This window comes from Gracilinanus agilis, chromosome 5 (genome assembly GCF_016433145.1).
Source record: "Gracilinanus agilis isolate LMUSP501 chromosome 5, AgileGrace, whole genome shotgun sequence".
NCBI classification, from domain to species: Eukaryota; Metazoa; Chordata; class Mammalia; order Didelphimorphia; family Didelphidae; genus Gracilinanus; species Gracilinanus agilis.
The window spans coordinates 121,923,019-121,935,138 of NC_058134.1; the positions used below are offsets into that span (position 1 = coordinate 121,923,019).

The 12,120-nt window shown below is 37.6% G+C and overlaps 1 protein-coding gene across 1 annotated transcript in view; it reads left to right on the forward strand.

Annotated features, from left to right (window-relative positions):
* Positions 1 to 4,103: 4,103 nt before the first annotated feature.
* Positions 4,104 to 12,120, forward strand: part of ZC3HC1 (zinc finger C3HC-type containing 1) — a 30,317-nt gene continuing 22,300 nt past the window's right edge. Inside the window, exon 1 of the mRNA XM_044677256.1 lies at positions 4,104 to 4,249. Coding sequence (XP_044533191.1) covers positions 4,104 to 4,249 — 146 coding nt within the window. The remainder of the gene's footprint in view (positions 4,250 to 12,120) is intronic.

A 12,120-nucleotide genomic window follows, 5' to 3' on the forward strand; every position in this document is an offset into this window, starting at 1 on the left:
AAGTAATATTAATACTAAACATATATGAACCAAATGGTACAGCCTCTAAATTTTTAAAGGTGAAATTTAATGACTTCAGGAGGAAATAGACAGTAAAACTCCACTAGTGGGGCACTTCAACTTCCCCTTTTCAGATTTAGATAAATAACCAAAAAATAAACAAGAAAGAAGTAAAGGAAGTGAATGAAATCTCAGAAAAATTAAAACTAATAGATCTCTGGAAAGAACTGAATGGGAATAGAAAGGAATATATCTTCTTTTCAGCAGTACATGGCTCCTACACAAAAATTCACCATGTATTAGGGCATAAAAACTTCACAACCAAATGCAGAAAAGCAGAAATAATAAATGCTTCCTTTTCAGATTATAACACAATAAAAATTATAATCAATAAAGCTCTATGGGAAAACAAATAAAAAAGTAATTGGAAATTAAATAATCTAATGCTAAAAAAGGGTAGATCAAAGAACAAATTATAGAAACAATCAATAATTTTATTAATGAGTAGACATATCAAAATTTATAGGATACAGCCAAGAAATACTATGGGGAAAATTTATATTTCTAAATGCTTATATCAATAAAAAAGATAAAATGCAAATCAATGAATTGGGCATGCAACTAAAAAACCTAGGAAAAGAACAAGTTTTAAATCTTCATTTAAAGACTAATTTGGAAATCCCAAAAATTAAAGGATAAATTAATAAAATCGAAAGTAAGAGAATCACTGACTACTAAATAAATCAAGAATTTGGTTTTATAAAAACAACAACAAATAAAATAGAGCATTGGTTAATTTGATTTTAATAAGAAGAAAATCAAATAATCAATTTCAAAAATGAAAAGGGCGAACTCACTAACAACGAAGAGGAAATTAATCAGTAGGAGCTATTTTACTTAATTATATCCAAATAAATCTTACAATCTAAGTGAAATGGATAAATACTTACAAAAACACGAATTGCCCAGATGAACAAAAGAAGAAATATAATCCTTAAATAATCTCATATCAGAAAAAGAAATTGAATAAACCATCAATGAACTCCCTAAGTAAAAATCCCCAGGGCCAGATGGATTCACAAGTGAATTCTTTCAAACATTTAAAGAAGAACTAATCCCAATTCTACATTTTTATATGTTTAGTCCAACTTTTAATTTTTAACCTTTACAGGGGATGTCCATTAATCGGGAAATGGCTAAACAAATTGTGGTTCATGTTGGTGATGGAATACTATTGTGCTATAAGAAATGTTAAGCAGGATGATTTCAGAAAAAGCTGGAAAGATCTGCAGGAACTGATGCAGAGTAAGCAGCACTGGGAGAACTATTAACATAGGGAAATAGGAAGGTAAGCTTGCAAATGATACAGGTTGTAAATCAAGTGGCTCACAGAGCTTACTGATGGAACTCAAGGAAAGAGTTCCAATAGGAGTGTCAGGAAAGAATAAAAGGAGGACTTGAAGCCTGGAGGGAGAGCTGAGTTCCTGTATCTTTAGAACTTGGAGGGAGCACTTCCTGTGAGGAGATAATTGACTTTTCCTGGGAAAAGCTGTTTGACCTGACAGTTGAGGCCCTCTGACCAGCTTTCCTGACTCCAGATAGATATTTCATCTAGATTAACATCTGCTTCTACCTCTTTTTGTTCCTAATCTGTATATTGCCATTTATTGGTGTTCCTGTGAGCAAAGCCAACCAGAAGAGATACTGTGCCTATCTGTGTTTGAGAAACTTAGAGCCTCTTGGCTGTAAGGCCTTGGTGACTCTGTCATACTGTCACCACCCTATCCAACAAATCTGAACTATATTTCCATTTACCCAGATTGTTTCAGGAGTGGCCATAGTCAGGGAAGCTAGATAGGGATTTGGGGAAACAGATGGTCAGTGTAGTTTGTTAGTTAGCCTCAAGAAACAGAAGCCAGATTCTTGCAAATCTGTTATTTTGGGTGGGAGGAGTAATAGTATCATAGTGCTAGGGAAATTTCCTTGGCCCTCCTTTCCATTCCCTTTCCTTGTTTAAATTTATTCTATTAAACCTTTTGTTATATAATTTAGAGTAGTCAGATTGCGTTGTTCATAGTTTCAGGTCTGAGGCCTTAACATCTTAGACCTATCAGCCTGACCAGACAGACACATTTGAATTTCAACTTACTATTTCTAAAAGTATTGCAATCCAGTTTTTTCAGAACATTGTACACAATAATAAGATTATTCTGCCATGATTATCTGTGAAAACTTGGCTACTGTCAGCAATGCAAGGATCTGGGACAATTCTGAAAGATGTATAATGGGGAATGATATCCACCTTCAGAGAAGGAACTGTTGGAGTTGTCTTTCACATTAGTGTATCTTTGGTTTTATTTTGGGGTTTTGGTTCTGTATGAGTGTGCTCTTACAGCAATGACCAATATGGAAATGTGTTTTGCATGATAATAATAAAAATTTTAAGTACCTACTATTTTACCAGACATTGGGAGATATATAAAAAGACAAAAGGTAGTCTCTGCTCACAAGAAATTCACTGTCTCATGGGGGAAACAACATTCAAACAATTATGTACAAACAAAATATAACACAAAGTGGTTAGGTAAAGAGATAAGAAATAAAGCTAAAATGAACATTTCCTCATTTACTAGTAAATGTTTAACAAATGTTTAACTGACTCTCCTACAAAAAAATATATATGTAGAAGGGCAGCTACATGGCTTGGTAGATAGAGCCAGACCTGGAGTCAGGAGGTCTGTGATTCAAATCTGGCCTCAGATACTTCTAGCTGCGTGACTCTGAGCATGTCATTTAATCCCAATTACTTAGCCTTTACTGTCTTTCAACCTATACTTAGTATCGATTCTAAGACAGAAAGAAATGGTTTTTTAAAAAAATTATATTTGTGTATATACACTTTGAAGTTTAATCAGTATTATATTTTCTCCATAACTTCCTTAAATCTCTAGACAATTAACGAGATGATAAATCAAGCCTTGATTTACAGCACTTGCTAATTTAGGAGGTATAAAGACTCACGATGAACATTTAACAATCTGCAGACAGCTATAGCTCACCCCTGACTTTAACTATATTTACTATATTCTAGAGCACAATTTGAATTGTACTCAAGTATTTGTGGACAAATCTGTGGGGTTTTTTTTTGTTTTGTTTTTTGCAATTCTCTGACCTTGGATTGTGATTTTCTGGCTCTGACTTGAAAAGAGTCAGCTTCAAATCCTTGATTAAAAAAAACAAAACAACAACAAAAAAAACACATTACCTTCTGTTTAAATTTGAACTCGGGACCTCTTCTCTCCAGTTCTAGCTTTCTATTTCCTGAGTCACCACTCCCTACTTCTGATATTTTTAAGGACCCATTCAATGCTGAACAAGTTAGGGACTCTGTAAAAGGAGGCTGGCCTGGAAAGACTTACTTGAACAGATGCAAAATGAAATGAACAGAACCAGAACAACACCTTAAACAGTAACAGCAATATTTTTTGATAAATAACCGTGAATGTCCCAGTTATTCTAAGCAACACAGTGTTCCAAGACAATCCCAGAGGCTCATGAGGAAAAATGCCCTTCGTTGCCATAGAAAGAACTAATGGAGTCTGAATATAAACCAACACATTCTCTTTTTTCTTCTCCTTCTCCTTTCCCCCCTTCTTCCTTTACATTGCACATGGAAAATCTATATCAGATTGCTATCCCGTCTGGGGAAGCAGCAGGGAGGGAGGGAAGGATTGGAGAGAGAGAGAGAATTTGGAACTCACCATTTTTTTTTAATTGTCAAAAATTGGGGAGGAAAGAGATTGGACTAGATGGCTTCGGGGATCCCTTTCCGCCTCCAAGGCTATGTGAAATATGAAATACGTCCAAATCCTTTATGAAGAGCCCTTAGGCAGCTCTTCGAGGTCTGAGGCAGCTAACAGACTCCGTCCGTGGGAGATCTAGACTAGCCGGAGGTCGCAAAAAAGGAGACGCCCCCTGCTCTGCCACTTCCCAGTCCCAGCATCTCTGGCGTCTAACAGTTCCTGTGGCGGTGTTTATCCTCCCGGAACGGAAGTGCTTGAGGTTTTAGGACCTAGGGGGTAATACTTTGAGAAGGGACCAAGATGGAGTCGTCCAGTCCTACTCCCGTGGTTGCTGCTGGAGAGGAAAAAACTCGGAGTTCTGGGGTCCGCTCCTCAGAGGTGACACCCCAAAAAATCCGGCAGTTGATAGATGAAGGAATCGCCCCCGAGGAGGGAGGGTCGGACGCGTGAGTTCGTCGTAGACTTCGGGAAGGCGTTAGGCTCCGGGGGTCCAGCCCAGGACTGGGGGAGGGATGAATGGCAGAAGCGGGAGGCCTTGCTCTTTTTTTCTTCATCTTCCTCCTCCAGACGTCAGGGCAAGGGGCAGGAGGCGTAGTTTCTGCCTAGGAAAAGGCTAGAGTAACGGAGGCTGGATCCGCCCCGAGCCGCTCCCTTGGAGCCGTTAACACTAACGGAACGTGCCGGGGCCCCAAGAGGCGGAAACCCGTGAGGCCCAGAGAAAACACAGGGCCGCGGCCTGGACCCAGATGAAAGTAGGCGTCCGCCACCTAGGCTGGGGGCAACTGGGAGCAAGATGTCGGGAGGCCGGCGACTTGGGAAAAGGAACTAAAAACTGTGTCATTGTCACCAGTGCCTAACTGAAACTAACGTCAGCCATTTAGAAAGAAAGGGAACTCTTCTTCCTAAAAGATTTGGACTTATTTCATAGATTCATAGACCTAGAGCTGGAAAGGAACCTCAGAAGCCATCTAGTCCAACCTCCTCCCTTTGTTTATGAGGAAACTGAGGCCCCAGCAGGCTAAGTGACTTGTCCAGGGTAAGCACGGTTCATTAAAAAACATTAGGAGTAGGATTTGAAGCTGAGGCCTCTCAAGCTAGGAACAGAGAATTAAGTTGTGGGGGAAGGGGTAGGAACTGAGAGCATTTAAGTGCCTACTATGTGCCAAGCATCGTAATAATAATACTGCTCTCTCATTTGACCTTAACAACTCTGGGATGTAGGTGAAATAGGATTCAAAGAAAAGGGCTTCACCAGACTGCCACAGAAAAGGTTTAAAACCCCTGATTTTAAAAAAAGAGGCCTGGGTTTTCTGCAGTTTGAGCTCCCTAAGCTTTCCTAGATTTTGCAGGATGTTCGATTTCAATTCAGTGCTGTGTATGTTTTTCAGTTGTTTTTAGACTCTTACCTTTTGTCAATTCTAGGGTAGAAGTTAAGGGTTTTGTATAGATTCTAAGACAGAAGAGTGACAAGGGCTAGGACCCACTTTGTGTAAGACACTATACTAGAACCTAGAGAAAAATACAAAAGTTTCAGCCCTCAAGGAGTTTGACTGTGAAGAATACAATAGGTACACAGGTTCATATGATACAGAGAATTAAGGGAGCAAAGAGATCAAAGCATTCTAGGAAGAATGAAAGGTATCAACACTGGAAGGAACTTTAGAACTCCTCTAATACAACCCCCTCATTTTACAGATAAGGTAATTGAGTACCAGAGAGTTTTGAGTGTTCTTTCCACAACAAACACAATGTCTCTTGTTTCCTCATCTGTAAAATGGAGGTAGTAATGCTCTGGCCTTTAAAGCCCACAATGTTGTTATGAGGAAAGTGTCTTGTAAACTAGAAAGCACTATATAATTGTTGTTTTTAGGCAGGGGCTGTTGGATAGAGTGGAGCTGTACTAGACCTCTTGGCCCTGCTGATATTGACTTTACTCCACAAAGTTGTCTTTATTTTAATGTTAGCAGACACTATCCTCAAATTCTAATCATCAATGTAGGCACACAAACCACCTTATTTACTTTTTAAAAGAGTCATATTGAAATATCCATGCCCTTCCACATCCTCTTAGATGTTAAGGACTTGTTTTGATGTTTTCTCCTATGTTTCATGGAGTCTCTTAAGGCTCTTTTATTGTCATCAATTTCTGTATAGGTTTGGGGGTGAATGTGTTGGGAGATCAGATATAAAATCTGCCATTATGTGCCAGGTCCTAGACTAATCTGGACTGCTATAGGATTTTGTAATCCTATTATTTAAAAACTTATTTTTTGGGCAGCTGGGTAGCTCAGTGGAGTGAGAGTCAGGCCTAGAGACAGGAGGTCCTAGGTTCAAACCCGGCCTCAGCCACTTCCCAGCTGCGTGACCCTGGGCAAGTCACTTGACCCCCATTGCCCACCCTTACCACTCTTCCACCTATGAGACAATACACCGAAGTACAAGGGTTTAAAAATAAACAACTTATTTTTATATTTCATATCTGAACTGTAGACCATTCAACTGAATAGAAGATTCACTTATTCATCAAATTTTATTAAGTATCCACTGTGAGGCATTGTATGAAAAACCATAAAAAATGTTTAATAAGAGGGTATCTGAGAGCAAATCCAGGATTTCTGGAGTCTTGCTTAAAATACAATAAGGGTAGGCTCTTGGTTAAGGATGGCATGTACCTTTTAAGGGCTAGTAAAAATATTTTTTCCTAGAGTTTTGCAAGTCTAATAAGGGCTTTAAACAAAAAAGGAAAGTGAAGGGAAAAGACATTATCAATATATCTTTACCAAGCTAGTTACCATACAGGGAACCATAGTTTAGGAAGAATATCAATAGAAAACCTGTAAGTTCCCAGGATTCAAAAGTCCAAGAAAGAACCCAGCAATAAAACCTTTGACCTCAGATACACAGAATGCACAAAAGTATGGGAAAAGCAAGAGAATAGAGTGGCATCATGGAAAAGAAGAGCTTAGAAATAGGAATATCTGGGTTCATGTGTTTCCTCTATTCTAGGTATGTGACCAAAGCAAGTCACTTAACCTCTTATTATCTCCAGGCAGCTCCCTAAGATGATAAGTGACAGACTAGTTGCCAGTCTTCTACACTGTCAAGAAGTTGCTTCCACTTCTAAATAAATATAAAAATCTAGACCCTTTCCAAAAATGGGTGGGAAGTAATAAGGTAAACTAGAGAATCTTAATACAAAGAGGTAATTTGACCATTTAAGCATAACTGAGACATGATAGGAGGAAACATTAGTCTAGAGTGTGGATCTGGAAAGGATCTGGAAAGATTCTCCATTTAAAAGGAATAGGGTAGGTTTTGGAGAATATATCTTATTTTAAGATATATTCAGATTAGGAAATTCAAGAACCAGAGAAAGAAAGCATGGTGGAGGGAACTTGGATGAACCAATAAAGGCAAAAACACAATTATCATCATAGATTTAGAGCTTGAAGAAACTTTAGATGACCTGAGCAGAAGAAAGAAGTCAGAAAATAGATTACAAGCCTGACACACAGCTTAATATCATGATATAATAATTATAGAGGATTTCAATTATCCATATATAGAATCATAGATTTAAGGCTAGAAGCTGTAGGTTATTTATTCTAACCTCTTCATTTTTTTAGAAAAAGAAACTAGTTTACACAGAGGCCAAGTGATATGCTGGAGCCAAAAACAGAAGAGCTAATAATTTCTTAGCTTGCCTTAATGTGGAGGAAGCAATAAAGGTCACTGCTTTTCAGTATTCTTTTCTTTAGGAACCTTGGTGGGGTGGTGACCATTCCATCTCAGAATTTTCAATAAAGGAGAGGAAAGCCACCCATTGTCTGACATGCACCTAGACCTGCAAACATTACAGAGTTCAGAGGAAAGATAGGTTGGATTTTTTTAGTCCAACGCAGAAAAGATAGGAAGCTCTTAAGAATACAGTTCTAAAAACACAGTGAAATAATTCCATTAAAAAAAAAAAAAGGGATTTGTCTAAAGAGAACAATATGAATTGCACAAAGAACTCATCTACTGACTTAGATTTTTAAGAGATGTACAAAAGATGGAAGTCAAGGTTATATAACAGAGGGATAATACAAGATTGTGGCATGATCCCATTGTATTATTAGGAATGCTGAAAATTCAAAATGCACTGCATCTGATTGTTCAGTTGTTTTTCAGTATTGTAGAAAAAAATCAGCTCAATCTGCAGTAAAACAACTGAGGCTGAGCTCTGAGCCAAAAGCTCTTTATTAAAGGGTTCTAGATCCCTTCAATAAATAGGATTTTAGAATCACATTATGAGATGCCTCCATGCTCCAGAATAAAAGTTTTACATTCCTCAAGTCTCAGACAGTCTGGATAGTACAGCACCAAATCAAAATCTCTGTAGTGGTCTCATGATCAAATTGGGGTTCACATAGTAACAGGCTGGTAGATCCAGATCTCCACCCAAGTATTGGGTAATGATCCTACAATTTTTCCCCCAGGGCAGAATCTCACTCAAGTGTTGGGCAACAGACTCCTAAAATAATTAGGGACCTTCTATAGGGACTTTTCATCCCATTATAACATCTAGAGATGTCATGCAGTACTCATGTCCCAGGGTAGAGGCCTAGAGTGACTATGCTGACATTCATCAATCCTCTTGTTAGGACATTTTTAGTGATCAGACAAATAGCATGTTCTGACAAATTTAAATAACAAAAATGAATCTAACCTAATCTAATAACTCCTAATTATACCATATATTAAGATTAGTTGGTTATCCTTAACTGACTTAACTGTATTTATATATCTTAATACAAAAGAAATAATCACTTCCCCTATGGAATCACATTAAAATGAATAATACTGATTAGGAATTAGTATAGGATAGAATCATTGACTTAGTAATGAGATAGGAGTCAACCCAAATAGGGTAGGGGTCAAATTATTTTGCACACTATCTTGTTCAACTTCTTGGCAGAGCTACTGGAGTGGTTTGCCATTTCCTTCTTCAGATCATTTTACACATGAAGAAACTGAAGCCAGCAAAGTTTAATGACTTGTCCAGGATCACAAGTCTAGTCTAATAAGTGTTTGTGACCCAATTTGAACTCAGGAAGACTCCAGGCCTGCCACTCTTATCTACTCTGCCACTTGGCTGGATTTTGTTAGGTATACTAAATACAATAAAATGAGGTTTAAAACTGTGTTGAAGGAAAGAAGAGCCAAGATGGGAAAAGACTACTCCTTGGGGTGGATAGGACAATAAAAATAGGTGACATTTATATAGTGCCTGAAAGTTACAGAAGTGCTTTACAAATGTTTCATTTGATCCTTATAAATTAATAAAGTAGTTAACTACAAATATTATCTCCATCCTCCACCTCCTATTTTTATACGTAAGGAAACAGGAATTAGAAATATTGAGTAACTTATCCAAGATCACACAGCTAATGAGTTAGTAAATATCTAAGCAGGATTTAAATAGGGGTGTCCTCACAGAAGGTTTATTAGTCTTTCCACTTTACCATGCTAAGGGTATGCAGATCCACTCTGGTTTTATTTTGCTTCCCTTTTCTCTTCCAAGGAAAATTATCTTTGGACTAGAAAGAATAAAAGAAATGATTAATAGAAATTTGAAATCCAAAATAAAGAAGGATATAGTAAAAGAGCACCTAACAGCTCTTGATGAATGTGAAAGGATTTTTTAATTTCCTTTGTCTATTTTGATTTAATCAATTAAGAACTAAAAGTACCCCTACTTAATACTTAGTAAGTCACCAGGTAAGAGACTTCACAAGTCACTTACTATGAAGGAAAAAAAGCCAATTACAGCCTCCCAATTTGGCTAGCACTGCCCATTTACTAAGAAAGGTTAGTGAATATCTAAGAAAAGGAGCACTGATCGTAATCAGAATAAGCTCATTTCTTTCTTGTGGTGAGGGGGTGGCAATGTCTGATTGGTAGATAAGGAGAAAGTTGTAGATATAGGTTACCTAAATATTTGATGGAAGAACTGTTTACTCCCTCTATATCAAATATATACTTTCTCCCCTTCCCCAGGAACAAAATCTCTTATGCAGATTTGGAACTAAACTGGCCACATCTAAAATGTAGTCATTAAGGGGCAGCTGGGTAGCTCAGTGGATTGAGAGTCAGGCCTAGAGACGAGAGGTCCTAGGTTCAAATCTGACCTCAGACACTTCCCAACTGTGTGACCCTGGGCAAGTCCCTTGACCCCCATTGCCCACCCTTACCACTCTTCTACCAAGGAGCCAATACACAGAAGTTAAGGGTTAAAAAAAAAAAAAAGTAGTCATTAATGTTCAGTCATCTTGGAAGGAGGCCCCTTGTGCTATGTCATGTGCTGTTTTAACATTTTATTAATATCTGAATAAAACCTAGAAGTCATGTTTGTCAAATTTCCAGATGGTTCAAAGCTGTTAGATTCAACAAGTCTTCATTTATTTTAAAATTCTTATTATACACTTTAAAAATGTCTTTATAAACATAAAGCATTCAAAGAATATAAAAGAGGATTGTGTGTTCTGATGAACTTCTAATTTTAAAGTTTTAACAAACATGATCCAAACACCTGCTCCATGCCAGCATTATATGCTAGATTCCAGAGCTAAACTGATAAAAATATAAACAATCCCTACTCTCAAGGAGCTGCATTCTTTTGGAGAGAAAACAACATATACTTGCCTATTCAAGTACACAGCACATATCTTCCTAAGTGAAGGCACAGACCTAATACAAAGGGCAGTTTGTTAACATTAAAAGTGTTTCCAGAGAGCACATCAGAACACTAGGGAAGAGTGGGACAGAGACATCAGAATCTAGAGCCTACAAGAATGGGTTTAAGGGAGCAGGGAGTCAGTAAACATTAAGCACCCACTGTATGTCAGGGACTGTTCTAAGTGCTAGAGATACAAAGGAAGGCATAAGATCCTCTTCTCCAGGTACTCACAGTCTTATGGGGGAGACAATGTACAAACAACTATGAACAAACAAATTATATACAGGATGAATTGAAAATACAAGTATCCATTCTACATCGAACCTTTCCACATCACAGTTTTGATGTATTGCAGGTTGACATAAGAAATTAAATGGGAATTTGTGGGGGTGGGGTTTGTGGAAGCCACAGACAACAGGTAAAGGCCAGCAGGGGACACACAAAAAGTTTAGAAACTCAGTAATGTATAAAATATACTTATAGAATTGTATAATGTCAACATATTTTATTTCCATAAATATGCACAACTTTTTAAAAGTTAAAATTAGTAAAAATTTGTGAAAAAACATGAAAGCTAGCAGATGACACACAAGGCTAGAAATGTAGAGCTATCTTAAAAAGTTTAGTAACTCATAAATAAAGTATAAATAATATACAAATGAATATAAACACCCCATAAAAGAAAAAGAACAAATTCAGATGTCTCTGGTACTAAGGGAGGGTCAAAAATTTTTTCTGCAAATTTTCTAGATAGAGAGGTTGGGTCGAGGGGCTGCTTTATCCCTAACCCCCATGATGTGGAAGAGATCCCTATAATTAATGGAGGGAAGACATTAGAATTAAAGTGGATCAGAAAAGGCTTCTTGTTGAAGATAGAATTTTAGTGGGAACTCTATAGAAATTAGGGCAGTTAGGAGGTAGAAATGAGGATGGAGAGCATTTAAGATATTGAGGGACAGTCAGTGAAAATGGCTGGAAAGTACATGGAGTGAGGTGAGGTAAAAAGTATATTAAGGTAGAGAAGAGGGTTAGGTTATCAAGAGCTTTGAATTCCAAAAAAAAGAATTTTATATTTGAATTAGGAGGTAGTAGGGAGTTATTGGAATTTGTTGAATTAAAGGGATAACATAGTTAAACCTGCACTTTAGGAGATCACTTTCACAGCTGAGTAGAAGTTGAAGTAGAGCAAAGAGAGACTTGTAGAAAGGAGACCAACCAGCAGACTTCCATAGTATTCGAAGGATGAGCCTGAACCTGGGTGGTAGCAGTATCTGAAGACAGAAAGGAAAGAATATGTCAGAGATGCGAAAAAGATTAAATTGAAAGGCCTTGGCAACAGATTGGATAATGAGAATAAGAGGGAGTGAGGAGTTGAGGATGACCTCTAGGTTGTTAGCCTGGGGGACTGGAGGATGGTGATGCCCCACAGTAATAAGAAAGGAAAAGGAAAAGGAGTTTGAGGGAAGAAGTTAATGAATTTAGTTTTTGACAAGACCAAGGAATGGACATCTGCTGCTCACTTCATACTATCCTGAACACAATCCAGGAACAAATTCCTCTCCTTCCCTCCCTCATTTATGGTAGTCATGGAAGGCCTCA